This window comes from Oncorhynchus keta, chromosome 20 (assembly GCF_023373465.1).
Source record: "Oncorhynchus keta strain PuntledgeMale-10-30-2019 chromosome 20, Oket_V2, whole genome shotgun sequence".
Classification (NCBI taxonomy): domain Eukaryota; kingdom Metazoa; phylum Chordata; class Actinopteri; order Salmoniformes; family Salmonidae; genus Oncorhynchus; species Oncorhynchus keta.
Window position 1 is genome coordinate 44,791,299 of NC_068440.1, and position 24,555 is coordinate 44,815,853.

Below are 24,555 nucleotides of genomic sequence, written 5' to 3' on the forward strand. Positions count from 1 at the left end.
TATTTGCTATTTATGGCCTGTAAGGCCTCATTGACCTGAGCTCATACAACTATTTTTTGAGTTTAAAAAAAGCATAATGTATGGATTATTTTGACTACAACAAATACTCAGATTAAAACATGTTGTGCTATTTATCACAGACTACTTTCTCCTCGAATGAATCTTCACTGTCAGTTGTCTGGCCTCTCTCCTCCTCACCAGTGTCATGATCAAAGATATGATCAAGAGCCTCACATACAGTATATTGTTTGGTCATTTTTTTTATTTTACCTTTATTTAACCAGGCAAGTCAGTAAAGAACAAATTCTTATTTTCAATGATGGCCTGGGAACAGTGGGTTAACTGCCTGTTCAGGGGCAGAACGACAGATTTGTACCTTGTCAGCTTGGGGAAATGAACTTTCAACCTTTCGGTTACTAGCCCAACGCTCTAACCACCAGGCTACCCTGCCGCCCCGGCAGAATGAATCGTGAGCAAGGCCTCAAAAAAGCTTTATATACCAGAGCTGTGAGAAAGTTCTATATATTATTGAAACAATGTTGCGATTGATGGTGAGAATACCAACAGGTGTGGTTCCTGTCCGGGAAAGATTATACTGGGGAAAGGTTGCCGGGGGGGTTGCCATGGAAGTCAAGAAGGGGAGTGAGGTGTGTGTATGTGTGTGTGTGTGTGTGTGTGTGTGTGTGTGTGTGTGTGTGTGTGTGTGTGTGTGTGTGTGTGTGTGTGTGTGTGTGTGTGTGTGTGTGTGTGTGTGTGTGTGTGTGCTCGCTCAAACACACGTGCATGTGGGGGTCAGGGAGTGGAAGTGTGTCCATCTGATGAATGGGCATGTGCCTGAACTCAATTTAATAGACTAATTGTAGTCTAATTGTAGTTATAGACTAATTGTAGTCTAATTGTAGTTATAGACTAATTGTAGTTATAGACTAATTGTAGTCTAATTGTAGTTATAGACTAATTGTAGTTATAGACTAATTGTAGTTATAGACTAATTGTAGTTATAGACTAATTGTAGTTATAGACTAATTGTAGTCTAATTGTAGTTATAGACTAATTGTAGTTATAGACTAATTGTAGTCTAATTGTAGTTATAGACTAATTGTAGTTATAGACTAATTGTAGTTATAGACTAATTGTAGTTATAGACTAATTGTAGTTATAGACTAATTGTAGTCTAATTGTAGTTATAGACTAATTGTAGTTATAGACTAATTGTAGACTAATTGTAGTTATAGACTAATTGTAGTTATAGACTAATTGTAGTTATAGACTAATTGTAGACTAATTGTAGTTATAGACTAATTGTAGTCTAATTGTAGTTATAGACTAATTGTAGTTATAGACTAATTGTAGACTAATTGTAGTTATAGACTAATTGTAGTTATAGACTAATTGTAGTCTAATTGTAGTTATCGACTAATGGTAGTTATAGACTAATTGTAGTCTAATTGTAGTTATAGACTAATTGTAGTCTAATTGTAGTTATCGACTAATTGTAGTCTAATTGTAGTTATAGACTAATTGTAGTCTAATTGTAGTTATAGACTAATTGTAGTTATAGACTAATTGTAGTTATAGACTAATTGTAGTCTAATTGTAGTTATAGACTAATTGTAGTCTAATTGTAGTTATAGACTAATTGTAGTCTAATTGTAGTTATAGACTAATTGTAGTCTAATTGTAGTTATACACTAATTGTAGTCTAATTGTAGTTATAGACTAATTGTAGTCTAATTGTAGTTATACACTAATTGTAGTCTAATTGTAGTTATAGACTAATTGTAGTCTAATTGTAGTTATAGACTAATGGTAGTTTAATTGTAGTTATAGACTAATTGTAGTCTAATTGTAGTTATAGACTAATTGTAGTCTAATTGTAGTTATAGACTGATTGTAGTCTAATTGTAGTTATAGACTGATTGTAGTCTAATTGTAGTTATAGACTGATTGTAGTCTAATTGTAGTTATAGACTGATTGTAGTCTAATTGTAGTTATAGACTGATTGTAGTCTAATTGTAGTTATAGACTGATTGTAGTCTAATTGTAGTTATAGACTAATTGTAGTCTAATTGTAGTTATAGACTGATTGTAGTCTAATTGTAGTTATAGACTAATTGTAGTTATAGACTAATTGTAGTCTAATTGTAGTTATAGACTAATTGTAGTCTAATTGTAGTTATAGACTAATTGTAGTTATAGACTAATTGTAGTCTAATTGTAGTTATAGACTAATTGTAGTCTAATTGTAGTTATAGACTAATTGTAGTCTAATTGTAGTTATAGACTAATTGTAGTCTAATTGTAGTTATAGACTAATTGTAGTCTCACCCATTCATTTCTAATGACCGGTAACTTTTTAACCGTTAACAACACAGTACAAAAGTACAAAAGTTCAATAAAACACCCAAAATGAAATGAAAATCATCAAAATATATGTTGTTTGTTCAGATGCCCTGTGTGGACAAAGTCATGAAACCCGATGACAATCAGATTAAATGAACTACACTTTTTCAGAGAGAAAACGTGCAAATCGGTCCAATTCGACCTTGAACACAGCAGGAGGGTTAACCTCTGTCTACACGATGGCCAGTAGAACAGATGGTAGAGTTAGCCACTCTGCGAATGACGGGGCGTTTCTTCAGCAGCACTAAATCTTTCTCCTTGCTCTAATAGAACTGTTATGTGACTGCTAAATGCCTGTGTATAATATTAATGAACTCCTTTAAAAAGCCTTTAAAAGCTTCTTCACTTCCATGCAAGAAACCCGGCCAAAACAGCTACATCATCCTCAAATACCCTACACAACACTAAATCACCCACAAATAGCTGGCATAATGTTCTTATATATATATATTTATTTTAAACGCTGACCTTTAGCGCATATAATTTACAACCTGAGGTGGTAATCATAATTTATATACTCTATACATGTCACTGTTTAGCATAAACTAGCATAAGGCTTCTGATTAGGCTTCACATTGACTACATATTGTCTAGTGTCCTATGAGCAAGGGGCTGGAGTAACGGTGATATTTTTAAAAACTTATGGGGGTCGAGAGAGAGAGAGAGAGCGACAGAGAGAGACAGAGACAGAGACAGAGAGAGAGAGAGAGCGATAGAGAGAGAGAGAGACAGAGAGAGAGACAGAGAGAGAGAGAGACAGAGAGAGAGAGACAGAGAGATAGAGACAGAGAGACAGAGAGAGAGACAGGAGAGAGAAGAGAGAGAGAGAGAGAGAGAGAGAGAGGAGAGAGAGAGAGAGAGAGAGAGAGAGAGAGAGAGAGAGAGAGAGAGAGAGAGAGAGAGAGAGACAAAGAGAGAGAGAGAGAGACAAAGAGAGAGAGAGAGAGACAGAGAGAGAGAGACAGAGAGAGAGAGACGGAGTGAGAGAGTGAGAGTGAGAGAGAGAGAGAGAGAGAGGCAGAAGTGATTAATCTCATCCCTGGGCGTCTCACCAGAACATCGCCCACCTAGCTAGCTTGGAATACCATGCTATTGTTTGAGGAGAGTGCAGAATTTTGAACTACTAGCTACAGGCTGTTAGATTTGAAACAAATGTTAAGGGCTTTATTGACATGGGAAACACATGTTAAGGGCTTTATTGACATGGGAAACACATGTTAAGGGCTTTATTGACATGGGAAACACATGTTAAGGGCTTTATTGACATGGGAAACACATGTTAATGGCTTTATTGACATGGGAAACACATGTTAAGGGCTTTATTGACATGGGAAACACATGTTAAGGGCTTTATTGACATGGGAAACACATGTTAAGGGCTTTATTGACATGGGAAACACATGTTAAGGGCTTTATTGACATGGGAAACACATGTTAAGGGCTTTATTGACATGGCAAACACATGTTTACATTGCCAATAAAGCAAGTGAAATAGATAATAAACAAAAGTGAAATAAACAATACAAATCAACAGTAAACATTACACTGACAAAAGTTCCAAATAGAACAGAAAGAGGAGTGGGAGGCCCCGGTGCACAACTGAGCAAGAGGACAAGTACATCAGAGTGTCTAGTTTGAGAAACAGACGCCTCACAATTCCTCAACTGGAAGCTTCATTAAATAGTAACCGCAAAACACCAGTCTCAACGTCAACAGTGAAGAGGCGACTGCCGTAATGCTGACCTTCTAGGCAGAGTTCCTCTGTCCAGTCTCAACATCAACAGTGAAGAGGCGACTCCTGGATGCTGGCCTTCTAGGCAGAGTTCCTCTGTCCAGTCTCAACATCAACAGTGAAGAGGTGACTCCCGGGATGCTGGCCTTCTAGGCAGAGTTCCTCTGTCCAGTCTCAACAGTGAAGAGGCGGCTCCTGGATGCTGGCCTTCTAGGCAGAGTTCCTCTGTCCAGTCTCAACAGTGAAGAGGCGACTCCAGGATGCTGGCCTTCTAGGCAGAGTTCCTCTGTCCAGCCTCAACGTCAACAGTGAAGAGGTGACTCCTGGATGCTGACCTTCTAGGCAGAGTTCCTCTGTCCAGTCTCAACATCAACAGTGAAGAGGCGACTCCGGGATGCTGGCCTTCTAGGCAGAGTTCCTCTGTCCAGTCTCAACATCAACAGTGAAGAGGCGACTCCAGGATGCTGGCCTTCTAGGCAGAGTTCCTCTGTCCAGTCTCAACGTCAACAGTGAAGAGGAGACTCCGGGATGCTGGCCTTCTAGGCAGAGTTCCTCTGTCCAGTGTCTGTGTTCTTTTGCCCATCTTATTACTTTCATTTTATTGGCCAGACTGAGATATGGCTTTTTCTTTGCAACTATGTCTATAACTTCCATAGAACTCAGAGATAGCCTATAGGTCTATAACGTCCATAGAACTCAGAGATAGCCTATAGGTCTATAACTTCCATAGAACTCAGAGATAGCCTATAGGTCTATATCTTCCATAGAACTCAGAGATAGCCTATAGGTCTATAACTTCCATAGAACTCAGAGATAGCCTATAGGTCTATAACTTCCATAGAACTCAGAGATAGCCTATAGGTCTATAACTTCCATAGATCTCAGAGATAGCCTATAGACCTATATCTTCCATAGAACTCAGAGATAGCCTATAGGTCTATAACGTCCATAGAACTCAGAGATAGCCTATAGGTCTATAACGTCCATAGAACTCAGAGATAGCCTATAGGTCTATAACTTCCATCGAACTCAACTAAGTCAAAATAGGCTGCATAAAGCCGACAAATGAAAACTCGTTATTTCATGAATCTCTCTCCTTGCTGTAATGGGAGATTTATCATATAAACAATCAAAATGGCATACAAATCACACAATGAAACTATAACAAGGCTAGAATCGGTAAGAGACAGCTTCTTCCTGTCTCAACATTTGAATTTATACTCAAGCCACATTATCTTCAAACATATTTAAGATGTTTTTGTTAACTGACAGCCGCAACGCAGTAATCAGCTAGGCCTGTTGTCACTCTGCGGCCCAGGCAAGCCGACGAGCTTGTGATATGAAACAATACACAGCTATTTTTTTTTAAAAATAAGCTAATGATCCTTGATTCCTCTGTGGCTAAATCATGTTGATTTTGAAGGACTTCATGTACACTGCTCAACAAATAAAGGGAACACTTAAACAACACAATGTAACTCCAAGTCAATCACACTTCTGTGAAATCAAACTGCGCACTTAGGAAGCAACACTGATTGACAATACATTTCACATGCTGTTGTGCAAATGGAATAGACAACAGGTGGAAATTATAGGCAATTAGCAAGACACCCCCAATAAAGGAGTGGTTCTGCAGGTGGTGACCACAGACCACTTCTCAGTTCCTATGCTTCCTGGCTGATGTTTTGGTCACTTTTGAATGCTGGCGGTGCTTTCACTCTAGTGGTAGCATGAGACGGAGTCTACAACCCACACAAGTGGCTCAGGTAGTGCAGCTCATCCAGGATGGCACATCAATGCGAGCTGTGGCAAGAAGGTTTGTTGTGTCTGTCAGCGTAGTGTCCAGAGCATGGAGGCGCTACCAGGAGTCAGGCCAGTACATCAGGAGACGTGGAAGAGGCCGTAGGAGGGCAACAACCCAGCAGCAGGACCGCTACCTCCACCTTTGTGCAAGGAGGAGCAGGAGGAGCACTGCCAGAGCCCTGCAAAATGACCTCCAGCAGGCCACAAATGTGCATGTGTATGAGGGCCCGACGTCCACAGGTGGGGGTTGTGCTTACAGCCTAACACCGTGCAGGACGTTTGACATTTGCCAGAGAACACCAAGATTGGCAAATTCGCCACTGGCGCACTGTGCTCTTCACAGATGAAAGCAGGTTCACACTGAGCACATGTGACAGACGTGACAGTCTAGAGACGCCGTAGAGAACGTTCTGCAGCCTGCAACATCCTCCAGCATGACCGGTTTGGCAGTGGGTCAGTCATGGTGTGGGGTGGCATTTCTTTGGGAGGCCGCACAGCCCTCCATGTGCTCGCCAGAGGTAGGTTGGCCCTGGGTTCCTCCTAATGCAAGACAATGCTAGACCTCATGTGGCTGGAGTGTGTCAGCAGTTCCTGCAAGAGGAAGGCATTGATGCTATGGACTGGCCCGCCCGTTCCCCAGACCTGAATCCAATTGAGCACATCTGGGACATCATGTCTCGCTCCATCCACCAACGCTACGTTGCACCACAGACTGTCCAGGAGTTGGCGGATGCTTTAGTCCAGGTCTGGGAGGAGATCCCTCAGGAGACCATCGGCCACCTCATCAGGAGCATGCCCAGGCGTTGTAGGGAGGTCATACAGGCACGTGGAGGCCACACACACTACTGAGCCTCATTTTGACTTGTTTTAAGGACAAGTTGGATTTTAGTGTTCCCTTTATTTTGGTGTTGTCCCAGGTGTTCTGTCTAGAATGGTGTTATCCCAGGGGTTCTGTCTAGAATGGTGTTATCCCAGGGGTTCTGTCTAGAATGGTGTTATCCCAGGGGTTCTGTCTAGAATGGTGTTATCCCAGGGGTTCTGTCTAGAATGGTGTTATCCCAGGTGTTCTGTCTAGAATGGTGTTATCCCAGGGGTTCTGTCTAGAATGGTGTTATCCCAGGGGTTCTGTCTAGAATGGTGTTATCCCAGGGGTTCTGTCTAGAATGGTGTTGTCCCAGGGGTTCTGTCTAGAATGGTGTTATCCCAGGGGTTCTGTCTAGAATGGTGTTATCCCAGGGGTTCTGTCTAGAATGGTGTTATCCCAGGGGTTCTGTCTAGAATGGTGTTATCCCAGGGGTTCTGTCTAGAATGGTGTTATCCCAGGGGTTCTGTCTAGAATGGTGTTATCCCAGGGTTTCTGTCTAGAATGGTGTTATCCCAGGGGTTCTGTCTAGAATGGTGTTGTCCCAGGGGTTCTGTCTAGAATGGTGTTATCCCAGGGGTTCTGTCTAGAATGGTGTTATCCCAGGGGTTCTGTCTAGAATGGTGTTATCCCAGGGGTTCTGTCTAGAATGGTGTTATCCCAGGGGTTCTGTCTAGAATGGTGTTATCCCAGGGGTTCTGTCTAGAATGGTGTTATCCCAGGGGTTCTGTCTAGAATGGTGTTATCCCAGGGGTTCTGTCTAGAATGGTGTTATCCCAGGTGTTCTGTCTAGAATGGTGTTATCCCAGGTGTTCTGTCTAGAATGGTGTTATCCCAGGGGTTCTGTCTAGAATGGTGTTATCCCAGGGGTTCTGTCTAGAATGGTGTTATCCCAGGGGTTCTGTCTAGAATGGTGTTATCCCAGGGGTTCTGTCTAGAATGGTGTTATCCCAGGGGTTCTGTCTAGAATGGTGTTATCCCAGGGGTTCTGTCTAGAATGGTGTTATCCCAGGTGTTCTGTCTAGAATGGTGTTATCCCAGGGGTTCTGTCTAGAATGGTGTTATCCCAGGTGTCCTGTCTAGAATGGTGTTATCCCAGGTGTCCTGTCTAGAATGGTGTTATCCCAGGGGTTCTGTCTAGAATGGTGTTATCCCAGGGGTTCTGTCTAGAATGGTGTTATCCCAGGGGTTCTGTCTAGAATGGTGTTATCCCAGGGGCTCTGTCTAGAATGGTGTTATCCCAGGGGTTCTGTCTAGAATGGTGTTATCCCAGGGGTTCTGTCTAGAATGGTGTTATCCCAGGGGTTCTGTCTAGAATGGTGTTATCCCAGGGGGTCTGTCTAGAATGGTGTTATCCCAGGGGTTCTGTCTAGAATGGTGTTATCCCAGGTGTTCTGTTAATAATGGTGTTATCCCAGGGGTTCTGTCTAGAATGGTGTTATCCCAGGGGTTCTGTCTAGAATGGTGTTATCCCAGGGGTTCTGTCTAGAATGGTGTTATCCCAGGTGTTCTGTCTAGAATGGTGTTATCCCAGGGGTTCTGTCTAGAATGGTGTTATCCCAGGGGTTCTGTCTAGAATGGTGTTATCCCAGGTGTTCTGTTAATAATGGTGTTATCCCAGGTGTTCTGTCTAGAATGGTGTTATCCCAGGGGTTCTGTCTAGAATGGTGTTATCCCAGGGGTTCTGTCTAGAATGGTGTTATCCCAGGGGTTCTGTCTAGAATGGTGTTATCCCAGGGGTTCTGTCTAGAATGGTGTTATCCCAGGGGTTCTGTCTAGAATGGTGTTATCCCAGGTGTTCTGTCTAGAATGGTGTTATCCCAGGGGTTCTGTCTAGAATGGTGTTATCCCAGGGGTTCTGTCTAGAATGGTGTTATCCCAGGGGCTCTGTCTAGAATGGTGTTATCCCAGGTGTTTGAAAGTGCTGTTTTATTGGCTGGTTCATTACAGGAGTTGTGTATTATGTTCAGATGAATTACCGTAATATAAACGTGATTTCTGTGTCTCTGAGCACAGTGGGTGGACGACCTAATGGATTCAGCACCTAATGCGTATGGGTCCGGTACATTTCTATAATGGCCGGTAAACTCTAATCTTACCGGTCACGTTATCCGGGACAAATCTTCCTTACAGAAAACCTTAATCGCAAACATACACTCCCATTGAAAAACTGGTACAACAATACCCACACACACACATAGCTACTCACAAACATACACACACACATACACAACTACGCACACACACATACACAACTACAAACACACATACACAGCTACACAATTAACACATACGCAGTTACACACACACCTCAGCCCCTAGACTTACTTTTACACTTGGGTAGGGTGTTGCTCCACTGTCCGTTGGACTGGCAGAGAGACTCCACCACCCCCTGCAGGATGTACCCAGAGTGACACAGGAAGTGCACCACGCTGTTCAGGTTGAACTGTGTTCCCTGGGTAACGCCAAAGGTAGGGTTGCCCGGGTGACCGCATGTGATTGCTACGGGCATAAATAAGACACAAATATCCATCACTATCAATGAACCTGAAATCAACTGTCAACACGAGCCAAAAACACATACATTATAGGACGACCGAAGACTACAAGCCCCCTACAGGACGACCCAAGACTACAAGCCCCCTGTAGGACGACCCAAAACTACAAGCCCCCTATCGGACGACCCAAAACTACAAGCCCCTATAGGACGACCCAAGACTACAAGCCCCCTATCGGACGACCCAAAACTACAAGCCCCCTGTAGGACGACCCAAAACTACAAGCCCCCTGTAGGACGACCGAAGACTACAAGCCCCCTATCGGACGACCCAAAACTACAAGCCCCCTGTAGGATGACCCAAAACTACAAGCCCCCTGTAGGACGACCGAAGACTACAAGCCCCCTGTAGGACGACCCAAGACTACAAGCCCCCTATAGGACGACCCAAGACTACAAGCCCCCTATCGGACGACCGAAGACTACAAGCCCCCTATAGGACGACCCAAGACTACAAGCCCCCTATAGAACAACCCAAGACTACAAGCCCCCTATAGGACGACCCAAGACTACAAACCCCTATAGGACGACCCAAGACTACAAGCCCCCTATAGGACGACCCAAGACTACACGCCCCCTATAGGACGACCCAAGACTACAAGCCCCCTATAGGACGACCCAAGACTACAATCCCCTATAGGACGACCCAAGACTACAAGCCCCCTATAGGACGACCGAAGACTACAAGTCCCCTATCGGACAACCGAAGACTACAAGCCCCCTATCGGACGACCGAAGACTACAAGCCCCCTATCGGACGACCCAAAACTACAAGCCCCCTATAGGACGACCCAAAACTACAAGCCCCCTATAGAACGACCGAAGACTACAAGCCCCCTGTAGGACGACCCAAAACTACAAGCCCCCTATCGGACGACCCAAAACTACAAGCCCCCTATAGGACGACCCAAGACTACAAGCCCCCTATAGGACGACCCAAGACTACAAGCCCCCTGTAGGACGACCCAAGACTACAAGCCCCCTATAGGACGACCCAAGACTACAAGCCCCCTGTAGGACGACCCAAAACTACAAGCCCCCTATCGGACGACCCAAAACTACAAGCCCCCTATAGGACGACCCAAGACTACAAGCCCCCTATAGAACGACCGAAGACTACAAGCCCCCTGTAGGACGACCCAAAACTACAAGCCCCCTATAGGACGACCCAAGACTACAAGCCCCCTATAGGACGACCCAAGACTACAAGCCCCCTGTAGGACGACCCAAGACTACAAGCCCCCTATAGGACGACCCAAAACTACAAGCCCCCTATAGGACGACCCAAGACTACAAGCCCCTATAGAACGACCGAAGACTACAAGCCCCTGTAGGACGACCCAAAACTACAAGCCCCCTATAGGACGACCCAAGACTACAAGCCCCCTATAGGACGACCCAAGACTACAAGCCCCCTATAGAACAACCCAAGACTACAAGCCCCCTATAGGACGACCCAAGACAACAAACCCCCTATAGGACGACCCAAGACTACAAGCCCCCTATAGGATGACCCAAGACTACAATCCCCTATAGGACGACCCAAGACTACAATCCCCCTATAGGACGACCCAACACTACAAGCCCCCTATAGGACAACCCAAGACTACAATCCCCCTATAGGACGACCCAAGACTACAAGCCCCCTATAGGACGACACGAGACTACAAGCCCCCTATAGGACGACCCAAGACTACAAGCCCCCTACAGGACGACCCAAGACTACAAGCCCCCTATAGAACGACCAAAGACTACAAGCCCCCTATCGGACGACCCAAGACTACAAGCCCCTATAGGACGACTCAAGACTAAAGGCCCGCTATCGGACGACCGAAGACTACAAGCCCCCTATAGGACGACCAAAGACTACAAGCCCCCTATCGGACGACCCAAGACTACAAGCCCCTATAGGACGACCCAAGACTACAAGCCCCCTATAGGACGACACAAGACTAAAAGCCCCCAAAAGCACGACCCAAGACTACAAGCCCCTATAGGACGACCGAAGACTAGAAGCCCCCTATAGGACGACCCAAGACTACAAGCCCCCTATAGGACGACCGAAGACTACAAGCCCCCTATAGGACAACACAAGACTACAAGCCCCCTATAGGACGACCAAAGACTACAAGCCCCTATAGGACAACCCAAGACTACAAGCCCCCTATAGGACGACCCAAGACTACAAGCCCCCTATAGGACGACCCAAGACTACAAGCCCCCTATAGGTACGACAGAAGACTACAAACCCCCTATAGGACGACCGAAGACTACAAGCCCCCTATAGGACGACCCAAAACTACAAGCCCCTATAGGACGACCCAAGACTACAAGCCCCCTATAGGACGACCCAAGACTACAAGCCCCCTATAGAACAACCCAAGACTACAAGCCCCTTATAGGACGACCCAAGACTACACGCCCCCTATAGGACGACCAAAGACTACAAGCCCCTATAGGACGACCCAAGACTACAAGCCCCCTATAGGACGACCCAAGACTACAAGCCCCCTATCGGACGACCCAAGACTACAAGCCCCTATAGGATGACCCAAGACTACAAGCCCCCTATAGGACGACCAAAGACTACAAGCCCCCTATCGGACGACCCAAGACTACAAGCCCCTATAGGACGACCCAAGACTACAAGCCCCCTATAGGACGACACAAGACTAAAAGCCCCCTATAGCACGACCCAAGACTACAAGCCCCTTTAGGACGACCCAAGACCACATTTACCTCAAAACTATATCTGGGTACCATATCATAGCCACTATCTCTGTGTACCATATCAAAGCCACTATCTCTGGGTACCATATCAAAGCCACTATCTCTGGGTACTGTTTAACCCATATCATAGCCACTATCTCTGGGTACCATATCAAAGCCACTATCTCTGGGTACTGTTTAACCCATATCAAAGCCACTATCTCTGGGTACCATATCAAAGCCACTATCTCTGGGTACCATATCAAAGCCACTATCTCTGGGTACCATATCAAAGCCACTATCTCTGGGTACCATATCAAAGCCACTATCTCTGGGTACCATATCAAAGCCACTATCTCTGGGTACCATATCATAGCCACTATCTCTGGGTACCATATCAAAGCCACTATCTCTGGGTACTGTTTAACCCATATCATAGCCACTATCTCTGGGTACCATATCAAAGCCACTATCTCTGGGTACTGTTTAACCCATATCATAGCCACTATCTCTGGGTACCATATCAAAGCCACTATCTCTGGGTACTGTTTCACCCATATCATAGCCACTATCTCTGGGTACTGTTTAACCCATGCCATAGCCACTATCTCTGGGTACCATATCATAGCCACTATCTCTGGGTACTGTTTAACCCATATCATAGCCACTATCTCTGGGTACTGTTTAACCCATATCATAGCCACTATCTCTGGGTACTGTTTAACCCATATCATAGCCACTATCTCTGGGTACTGTTTAACCCATATCATAGCCACTATCTCTGGGTACCATATCAAAGCCACTATCTCTGGGTACTGTTTAACCCATATCAAAGCCACTATCTCTGGGTACCATATCAAAGCCACTATCTCTGGGTACCATATCAAAGCCACTATCTCTGGGTACCATATCAAAGCCACTATCTCTGGGTACCATATCAAAGCCACTATCTCTGGGTACCATATCAAAGCCACTATCTCTGGGTACCATATCATAGCCACTATCTCTGGTTACCATATCAAAGCCACTATCTCTGGGTACTGTTTAACCCATATCATAGCCACTATCTCTGGGTACCATATCAAAGCCACTATCTCTGGGTACTGTTTAACCCATATCATAGCCACTATCTCTGGGTACCATATCAAAGCCACTATCTCTGGGTACTGTTTCACCCATATCATAGCCACTATCTCTGGGTACTGTTTAACCCATGCCATAGCCACTATCTCTGGGTACCATATCATAGCCACTATCTCTGGGTACTGTTTAACCCATATCATAGCCACTATCTCTGGGTACTGTTTAACCCATATCATAGCCACTATCTCTGGGTACCATATCAAAGCCACTATCTCTGGGTACTGTTTAACCCATATCATAGCCACTATCTCTGGGTACCATATCAAAGCCACTATCTCTGGGTACTGTTTAACCCATATCATAGCCACTATCTCTGGGTACCATATCAAAGCCACTATCTCTGGGTACTGTTTAACCCATATCATAGCCACTATCTCTGGGTACCATATCATAGCCACTATCTCTGGGTACTGTTTAACCCATATCATAGCCACTATCTCTGGGTACTGTTTAACCCATATCATAGCCACTATCTCTGGGTACTGTTTAACCCATATCATAGCCACTATCTCTGGGTACCATATCAAAGCCACTATCTCTGGGTACTGTTTAACCCATATCATAGCCACTATCTCTGGGTACCATATCAAAGCCACTATCTCTGGGTACCATATCAAAGCCACTATCTCTGTGTACCATATCATAGTCACTATCTCTGGGTACTGTTTAACCCATATCATAGCCACTATCTCTGGGTACTGTTTAACCCATACCATAGCCACTATCTCTGGGTACCATATCATAGCCACTATCTCTGGGTACTGTTTAACCCATATCATAGCCACTATCTCTGAGTACTGTTTAACCCATATCATAGCCACTATCTCTGGGTACTGTTTAACCCATATCATAGCCACTATCTCTGGGTACTGTTTAACCCATATCATAGCCACTATCTCTGGGTACCATATCAAAGCCACTATCTCTGGGTACCATATCAAAGCCACTATCTCTGGGTACCATATCAAAGCCACTATCTCTGGGTACTGTTTAACCCATATCATAGCCACTATCTCTGGGTACTGTTTAACCCATATCATAGCCACTATCTCTGGGTACTGTTTAACCCATATCATAGCCACTATCTCTGGGTACCATATCATAGCCACTATCTGGGTACTGTTTAACCCATATCATAGCCACTATCTCTGGGTACTGTTTAACCCACATCATAGCCACTATCTCTGGGTACCATATCAAAGCCACTATCTCTGGGTACCATATCAAAGCCACTATCTCTGGGTACCATATCAAAGCCACTATCTCTGGGTACCATATCAAAGCCACTATCTCTGGGTACTGTTTAACCCATATCATAGCCACTATCTCTGGGTACCATATCAAAGCCACTATCTCTGGGTACCATATCAAAGCCACTATCTCTGGGTACCATATCAAAGCCACTATCTCTGGGTACCATATCAAAGCCACTATCTCTGGGTACTGTTTAACCCATATCATAGCCACTATCTCTGGGTACCATATCAAAGCCACTATCTCTGGGTACCATATCAAAGCCACTATCTCTGGGTACCATATCAAAGCCACTATCTCTGGGTACCATATCAAAGCCACTATCTCTGGGTACTGTTTAACCCATATCATAGCCACTATCTCTGGGTACTGTTTAACCCATATCATAGCCACTATCTCTGGGTACTGTTTAACCCATATCATAGCCACTATCTCTGGGTACCATATCAAAGCCACTATCTCTGGGTACTGTTTAACCCATATCATAGCCACTATCTCTGGGTACCATATCAAAGCCACTATCTCTGGGTACCATATCATAGCCACTATCTCTGGGTACCATATCATAGCCACTATCTCTGGGTACTGTTTAACCCATATCATAGCCACTTTCTCTGGGTACTGTTTAACCCATATCATAGCCACTATCTCTGGGTACCATATCAAAGCCACTATCTCTGGGTACTGTTTAACCCATATCATAGCCACTATCTCTGGGTACTGTTTAACCCATGCCATAGCCACTATCTCTGGGTACCATATCAAAGCCACTATCTCTGGGTACTGTTTAACCCATATCATAGCCTCTATCTCTGGGTACTGTTTAACCCATATCATAGCCACTATCTCTGGGTACCATATCAAAGCCACTATCTCTGTGTACCATACCATAGCCACTATCTCTGGGTACTGTTTAACCCATATCATAGCCACTATCTCTGGGTACCATATCAAAGCCACTATCTCTGTGTACCATACCATAGCCACTATCTCTGGGTACTGTTTAACCCATATCATAGCCACTATCTCTGGGTACCATATCAAAGCCACTATCTCTGGGTACTGTTTAACCCATATCATAGCCACTATCTCTGGGTACCATATCAAAGCCACTATCTCTGGGTACCATATCATAGCCACTATCTCTGGGTACCATATCATAGCCACTATCTCTGGGTACTGTTTAACCCATATCATAGCCACTTTCTCTGGGTACTGTTTAACCCATATCATAGCCACTATCTCTGGGTACCATATCAAAGCCACTATCTCTGGGTACTGTTTAACCCATATCATAGCCACTATCTCTGGGTACTGTTTAACCCATGCCATAGCCACTATCTCTGGGTACCATATCAAAGCCACTATCTCTGGGTACTGTTTAACCCATATCATAGCCTCTATCTCTGGGTACTGTTTAACCCATATCATAGCCACTATCTCTGGGTACCATATCAAAGCCACTATCTCTGTGTACCATACCATAGCCACTATCTCTGGGTACTGTTTAACCCATATCATAGCCACTATCTCTGGGTACCATATCAAAGCCACTATCTCTGTGTACCATACCATAGCCACTATCTCTGGGTACTGTTTAACCCATATCATAGCCACTATCTCTGGGTACCATATCAAAGCCACTATCTCTGGGTACTGTTTAACCCATATCATAGCCACTATCTCTGGGTACTGTTTAACCCATATCATAGCCACTATCTCTGGGTACCATATCATAGCCACTATCTCTGGGTACTGTTTAACCCATATCATAGCCACTATCTCTGAGTACTGTTTAACCCATATCATAGCCACTATCTCTGGGTACTGTTTAACCCATATCATAGCCACTATCTCTGGGTACCATATCAAAGCCACTATCTCTGTGTACCATACCATAGCCACTATCTCTGGGTACTGTTTAACCCATATCATAGCCACTATCTCTGGGTACCATATCAAAGCCACTATCTCTGGGTACTGTTTAACCCATATCATAGCCACTATCTCTGGGTACCATATCAAAGCCACTATCTCTGGGTACTGTTTAACCCATATCATAGCCACTATCTCTGGGTACTGTTTAACCCATATCATAGCCACTATCTCTGGGTACTGTTTAACCCATATCATAGCCACTATCTCTGGGTACCATATCAAAGCCACTATCTCTGGGTACTGTTTAACCCATATCATAGCCACTATCTCTGGTTATTGTTTAACCCATGCCATAGCCTCTATCTCTGGGTACTGTTTAACCCATATCATAGCCACTATCTCTGGGTACTGTTTAACCCATATCATAACCACTATCTCTGGGTACCATATCATAGCCACTATCTCTGGGTACTGTTTAACCCATATCATAGCCACTATCTCTGGGTACTGTTTAACCCATATCATAGCCACTATCTCTGGGTACCATATCATAGCCACTATCTCTGGGTACCATATCATAGCCACTATCTCTGGGTACTGTTTAACCCATATCATAGCCACTATCTCTGGGTACCATATCAAAGCCACTATCTCTGGGTACTGTTTAACCCATATCATAGCCACTATCTCTGGGTACCATATCAAAGCCACTATCTCTGGGTACTGTTTAACCCATATCATAGCCACTATCTCTGGGTACCATATCAAAGCCACTATCTCTGGGTACTGTTTAACCCATATCATAGCCACTATCTCTGGGTACCATATCATAGCCACTATCTCTGGGTACCATATCATAGCCACTATCTCTGGGTACCATATCATAGCCACTATCTCTGGGTACCATATCAAAGCCACTATCTCTGGGTACCATATCATAGCCACTATCTCTGGGTACCATATCAAAGCCACTATCTCTGGGTACTGTTTAACCCATATCATAGCCACTATCTCTGGGTACCATATCATAGCCACTATCTCTGGGTACCATATCATAGCCACTATCTCTGGGTACCATATCAAAGCCACTATCTCTGGGTACTTACTGTTTAACCCATATCATAGCCACTATCTCTGGGTACTTACGGACACAGACAGGGGTGCGCCCAGACCAGCGGTGATCCTGTTCACAGATGCGTACAGACACCCCGATGAGTCTGAATCCCGGGTTACACTGGTAGACCACACTACCTCTGTAGTTATAGTTCTCTCCTATGATCTGACCATTCACTATTGGTTCAGGGGTACCGCAGTGACCCGCTAGAGACGAGGGACAGAACAGAGAGAGACGAAGGATACAGTCACATATGCATACAGGGATATATTCTGTTTGTCATAAATAGGTCCTACATATATAGCCTTAAAATAAAACACAATGGTTGACCAAACACGATGTCCGGTTCTTTGTGAAAATAGCTTTAATGTTTAAAGAGACGCTGAAATACACAATGGGATTGCACTCGTTAAATGTGTTTGTAACTGTCTCTAGCTGGTTCTGCTTCTCTTACCGAGACACTGGACCTGAGATCCACTCCAGAGGCCATTGGACATGCACTCTCTGACCCGGGAACCAATCAGCGTATAGCCTGTGTTACAGGAGAAGATGGCTGTCGCTCCGAACACCGTCAGAGTCCCGATCTTATTACCATTCGGAGGAGTGCCCAGGTCCCCACAGGAGATTACTGAGGAGATGAGAGGAGATGGGAGGAGTGGAAAAGGGAGGAGAGGAGAGGAGAAGGGAGGAGAGGGGAGGAGAAGAGAGGGGAGGAGAGGAGAAGAGAGGGGAGGAGAGGAGAGGAGATGGGAGAAGAAGAGAGGGGAGGAGAAGAGAAGGGAGGAGAAGAGAGGGGAGGAGAGGAGAAGAGAAGGGAGGAGAAGAGAGGGGAGGAGAGGAGAAGAGAGGGGAGGAGAGGAGAAGAGAGGGGAGGAGAGGAGAGGAGATGGGAGAAGAAGAGAGGGGAGGAGAAGAGAGGGGAGGAGAAGAGAGGGGAGGAGAGGAGAAGAGAGGGGAGGAGAGGAGAAGAGAGGGGAGGAGAGGAGAGGAGATGGGAGAAGAAGAGAGGGGAGGAGAAGAGAGGGGAGGAGAAGAGAGGGGAGGAGAGGAGAAGAGATGGGAGAAGAAGAGAGGGGAGGAGAAGAGAGGGGAGGAGAAGAGAGGGGAGGAGAGGAGAAGAGAGGGGAGGAGAGGAGAAGAGAGGGGAGGAGAGGAGAGGAGATGGGAGAAGAAGAGAGGGGAGGAGAAGAGAGGGGAGGAGAAGAGAGGGGAGGAGAGGAGAAGAGAGGGGAGGAGAGGAGAAGAGAGGGGAGGAGAGGAGAGGAGATGGGAGAAGAAGAGAGGGGAGGAGAAGAGAAGGGAGGAGAAGAGAGGGGAGGAGAGGAGAAGAGAAGGGAGGAGAAGAGAGGGGAGGAGAGGAGAAGAGAAGGGAGGAGAAGAGAGGGGAGGAGAGGAGAAGAGAAGGGAGGAGAAGAGAAGGGAGGAGAGGAGATGGGAGGAGAGGAGAGGGGAGGAGAGGAGAGGGGAGGAGAGGAGATGGGAGGAGAGGAGAGGGGAGGAGAGGAGGGGAGGGACACATTCATATGTTCAACTTGGTTTATTTCATTGGGTTTTGATGTCATCCTTTTTGTTGGATGAAGGTTTCCTCTCTGTGTTCATCAAGGACAATCTCTCTCTCTCCTCTCTGTGTTCATCAAGTCCAATCTCTCTCTCTCCTCTCTGTGTTCATCAAGGCCAATCTCTCTTTCCTCTCTGTGTTCATCAAGTCCAATCTCTCTCTCTCCTCTCTGTGTTCATCAAGTCCAATCTCTCTCTCTCCTCTCTGTGTTCATCAAGGCCAATCTCTCTTTCCTCTCTGTGTTCATCAAGGCCAATCTCTCTTTCCTCTCTGTGTTCATCAAGGCCAATCTCTCTCTCTCCTCTCTGTGTTCATCAAGGCCAATCTCTCTTTCTCCTCTCTGTGTTCATCAAGGCCAATCTCTCTCTCTCCTCTCTGTGTTCATCAAGGCCAATCTCTCTCTCCTCTCTGTGTTCATCAAGGCCAATTTCTCTCTCCTCTCTGTGTTCATCAAGGCCAATCTCTCTCTCCTCTCTGTGTTCATCAAGGCCAATCTCTCTCTCCTCTCTGTGTTCATCAAGGCCAATCTCTCTTTCTCCTCTCTGTGTTCATCAAGGCCAATCTCTCTCTCCTCTCTGTGTTCATCAAGGCCAATCTCTCTCTCTCCTCTCTGTGTTCATCAAGGCCAATCTCTCTTTCCTCTCTGTGTTCATCAAGTCCAATCTCTCTCTCTCCTCTCTGTGTTCATCAAGTCCAATCTCTCTCTCTCCTCTCTGTGTTCATCAAGTCCAATCTCTCTCTCCTATCTGTGTTCATCAAGGCTAATCTCTCTCCTCTCTGTGTTCATCAAGGCCAATCTCTCTCTCCTCTCTGTGTTCATCAAGGCCAATCTCTCTCTCTCTCCTCTGTGTTCATCAATGCCAATCTCTCTCTCTCCTCTCTGCGTTCAACAAGGCTAATCTTTCTCTCTCAACAGAAACCCATTGATCAGGTGAATGAGCATTTCCATGGTAACTGTAATCGTGAACAAGCGAAATCAACTAAAGCATAACTTGGTTGAAAATAAAATGGCCGATTTTACAGCTCTACAATGCGTTGTGGAAGATGTAGATTCCGACTCACTCTCGCAGGCCGGCCGGGGATCTGGGTAGTCCCAGGTGCTGTTGGCCTGGCAACGGATCACCCTCTGACCCTTGTAGTAGTATCCGGGGTCACAGATGAGCATCATCATGGCGTCGTACTGGCTCTGAGACCCGTAGATCAGCCTCCATCTCCCGTGATCCACCTCAGCGTGGCCAATGTCAGGGCAAGTCACAGCTGCAAAGGTCAGGGGTCAGATACACATAGGTCACAGGTCAGAAATGACTAACCTCTCTGGTGTATCAGCCATGTCTGTCATAACGTGACAAAAGTTGCTATTTTATTTTATGGTCACAGTAACATTGTAAATAAAAAAAATCATAAAAATAGAGAGTATAATCTTCTTAGTGAGATTATTTCTAAGCTAAACATGCTTGGCAGTGATATCTCATTCTTGGATCTCAACAGGAATCTGTTTTAATGAACTCTTGGACAGTGAAGAAGGTACATTAACACGTTAAGCAGAGACATAATCTGAAATGGTCCCGGGGCTGAACCCTGTCACAACTCACTGTAATGCTGAATCAAAACTTGTTATAAAAAGTATTCTAAATCAGTACAAATGTTGGAGGAAATGTAGCCTCCATTTTACCTCTGGGAACCCATGCTCCAATGAGAACGGACCAATGAGGCACCGCTATACGTGTTCTTCAACCAATGAGGCACCGCTATACGTGTTCTTCAACCAATGAGGCATCACTATACGTGTCCTCCAACCAATGAGGCATCACTATACGTGTTCTTCAACCAATGAGGCATCACTATACGTGTTCTCCAACCAATGAGGCATCACTATACGTGTCCTCCAACCAATGAGGCATCGCTATACGTGTTCTTCAACCAATGAGGCATCACTATACGTGTTCTCCAACCAATGAGGCATCGCTATACGTGTCCTCCAACCAATGAGGCATCACTATACGTGTTCTCCAACCAATGAGGCATCACTATACGTGTCCTCCAACCAATGAGGCATCGCTATACGTGTTCTCCAACCAATGAGGCATCACTATACGTGTCCTCCAACCAATGAGGCATCACTATACGTGTTCTCCAACCAATGAGGCATCGCTATACGTGTCCTCCAACCAATGAGGCATCACTATACGTGTTCTCCAACCAATGAGGCATCACTATACGTGTCCTCCAACCAATGAGGCATCACTATACGTGTTCTCCAACCAATGAGGCATCACTATACGTGTTCTTCAACCAATGAGGCATCACTATACGTGTCCTCCAACCAATGAGGCATCACTATACGTGTTCTCCAACCAATGAGGCATCACTATACGTGTTCTTCAACCAATGAGGCATCACTATACGTGTTCTCCAACCAATGAGGCATCGCTATACGTGTTCTCCAACCAATGAGGCATCACTATACGTGTTCTCCAACCAATGAGGCATCACTATACGTGTTCTCCAACCAATGAGGCATCACTATACGTGTTCTTCAACCAATGAGGCATCGCTATACGTGTTCTCCAACCAATGAGGCATCACTATACGTGTTCTCCAACCAATGAGGCATCACTATACGTGTTCTCCAACCAATGAGGCATCACTATACATGTTCTTCAACCAATGAGGCATCTCTATACGTGTCCTCCAACCAATGAGGCATCACTATACGTGTCCTCCAACCAATGAGGCATCACTATACGTGTTCTCCAACCAATGAGGCATCACTATACGTGTTCTCCAACCAATGAGGCATCACTATACGTGTTCTCCAACCAATGAGGCATCACTATACGTGTTCTCCAACCAATGAGGCATCACTATACGTGTTCTCCAACCAATGAGGCATCACTATACTTGTTCTCCAACCAATGAGGCATCACTATACGTGTTCTCCAACCAATGAGGCATCACTATAGGTGTTCTCCAACAAACGAGGACTCACAAATGTGAACTCCAACCAATGAGGACTACTCACGTATGCAGCGGGGCGGGGCCTCATTGGGGCTCCACCTCCCAGACAACTGACAGACGACTGACACGGCCAGGGGACTGGCCAATCTGAAGCCAGGGTTACACTGGTACATGGCCCTGGCACCAAGAGTGAAGTCCTGCCCGACTATACTACCGTTGACTGGAGGTTTAGGCATCCCACAGGCCATCACTGGAGAGAGAAGGAAGGAGGAGGGAGAGAGAGAGAGAGAGAGAGAAAGAGAGAGAGAGAGAGAGAGAGAGAGAGAGAGAGAGAGAGAGAGAGAGAGAGAGAGAGAGAGAGAGAGAGAGAGAGGAGAGAGAGAGAGAGAGACAGAGGGAGAGAGAGAGAGAGAGAGAGAGAAAGAGAGAGAGAGACAGAGAGAGAGAGAAAGAGAGAGAGAGAGAGAGAGAGAGAGAGAGAGAGAGAGAGAGAGAGAGAGAGAGAGAGAGAGACAGAGGGAGAGAGAGACAGAGAGAGAGAGAGAGAGACAGAGAGAGAGAGAGAGAGAGAGAGAGAGAGAGAGAGAGAGAGAGAGAGAGAGAGAGAGAGAGAGAGAGAGACAGAGAGAGAGAGAGAGACAGAGAGAGAGAGCGAGGGAAACAATCAATATCTTCCATTAAACAATCAATATCTTCCATTAAGGACTGAACTACTTTTCAGAAATAAAATAAATTCCATTAACAGTTCATAGTTAATAATTATTGTGTTTTTCGCGTCAATAATTTACCCTCAAGTCTTCAGATTATGTCACTTCTCAAAACGTCAGTCAGTCAATATATCATTTCCAACTATTCATTTGTTGAAATAACAAATGTAACTTGACTGTGACAACATCATTTTATAACTTGCGCTCTTCAGTTAAGTCACGGTCACCAACTAACTTCCTGTTTACAATACGGCATAAACACGAGAAGTCTCCACACGAGAAGTCTCCACACGAGAAGTCTCCACACGAGAAGCCTTCACACGAGAAGTCTCCACACGAGAAGTCTCCACACGAGAAGTCTCCACACGAGAAGCCTTCACACGAGAAGTCTCCACACGAGAAGTCTCCACACGAGAAGTCTCCACACGAGAAGTCTCCACACGAGAAGCCTTCACACGAGAAGTCTCACACGAGAAGCCTTCACACGAGAAGTCTCCACACGAGAAGTCTCCACACGAGAAGTCTCCACACGAGAAGTCTCCACACGAGAAGCCTTCACACGAGAAGCCTTCACACGAGAAGCCTTCACACGAGAAGCCTTCACACGAGAAGCCTTCACACGAGCATTTCTAAACAACGTACAGAGCCTTGCGAAAGTATTCGGCCCCCTTGAACTTTGCGACCTTTTGCCACATTTCAGGCTTCAAACATAAAGATATAAAACTGTATTTTTTTGTGAAGAATCAACAACAAGTGGGACACAATCATGGAGTGGAACGACATTTATTGGATATTTCAAACTTTTTTAACAAATCAAAAACTAACAAAAACTGAAAAATTGGGCGTGCAAAATTATTCAGCCCCTTTACTTTCAGTGCAGCAAACTCTCTCCAGAAGTTCAGTGAGGATCTCTGAATGATCCAATGTTGACCTAAATGACTAATGATGATAAATACAATCCACCTGTGTGTAATCAAGTCTCCGTATAAATGCACCTGCACTGTGTTAGTCTCAGAGGTCCGTTAAAAGCGCAGAGAGCGTCATGAAGAACATGGAACACACGAGGCAGGTCCGAGATACTGTTGTGAAGAAGTTTAAAGCCGGATTTGGATACAAAAAGATTTCCCAAGCTTTAAACATCCCAAGGAGCACTGTGCAAGCGATAATATTGAAATGGAAGGAGTATCAGACCACTGCAAATCTCCCAAGACCTGGCCGTCCCTCTAAACTTTCAGCTCATACAAGGAGAAGACTGATCAGAGATGCAGCCAAGAGGCCCATGATCACTCTGGATGAACTGCAGAGATCTACAGCTGAGGTGGGAGACTCTGTCCATAGGACAACAATCAGTCGTATATTGCACAAATCTGGCCTTTATGGAAGAGTGGCAAGAAGAAAGCCATTTCTGAAAGATATCCATAAAAAGTGTTGTTTAAAGTTTGCCACAAGCCACCTGGGAGACACACCAAACATGTGGAAGAAGGTGCTCTGGTCAGATGAAACCAAAATTGAACTTTCTGGCAACAATACAAAACGTTATGTTTGGCGTAAAAGCAACACAGCTCATCACCCTGAACACACCATCCCCACTGTCAAACATGGTGGTGGCGGCATCATGGTTTGGGCCTGCTTTTCTTCAGCAGGGACAGGGAAGATGGTTAAAATTGATGGGAAGATGGATGGAGCCAAATACAGGACCATTCTGGAAGAAAACCTGATGGAGTCTGTAAAAGACCTGAGACTGGGACGGAGATTTGTCTTCCAACAAGACAATGATGCAAAACATAAAGCAAAATCTACAATGGAATGGTTCAAAAATAATTATATCCAGGTGTTAGAATAGCCAAGTCAAAGTCCAGACCTGAATCCAATCGAG

General features: G+C 45.2%; 1 protein-coding gene across 1 annotated transcript in view; it reads right to left on the reverse strand.

The window, feature by feature from the left end:
• LOC118381542 (CUB and sushi domain-containing protein 2-like) overlaps positions 1 to 24,555 on the reverse strand; it is a 1,147,246-nt gene that overhangs the window by 112,825 nt on the left and 1,009,866 nt on the right. Inside the window, 5 exon segments of the mRNA XM_052473074.1 lie at positions 9,130 to 9,303; positions 17,489 to 17,662; positions 17,911 to 18,084; positions 20,077 to 20,271; positions 22,037 to 22,222. Coding sequence (XP_052329034.1) covers positions 9,130 to 9,303; positions 17,489 to 17,662; positions 17,911 to 18,084; positions 20,077 to 20,271; positions 22,037 to 22,222 — 903 coding nt within the window.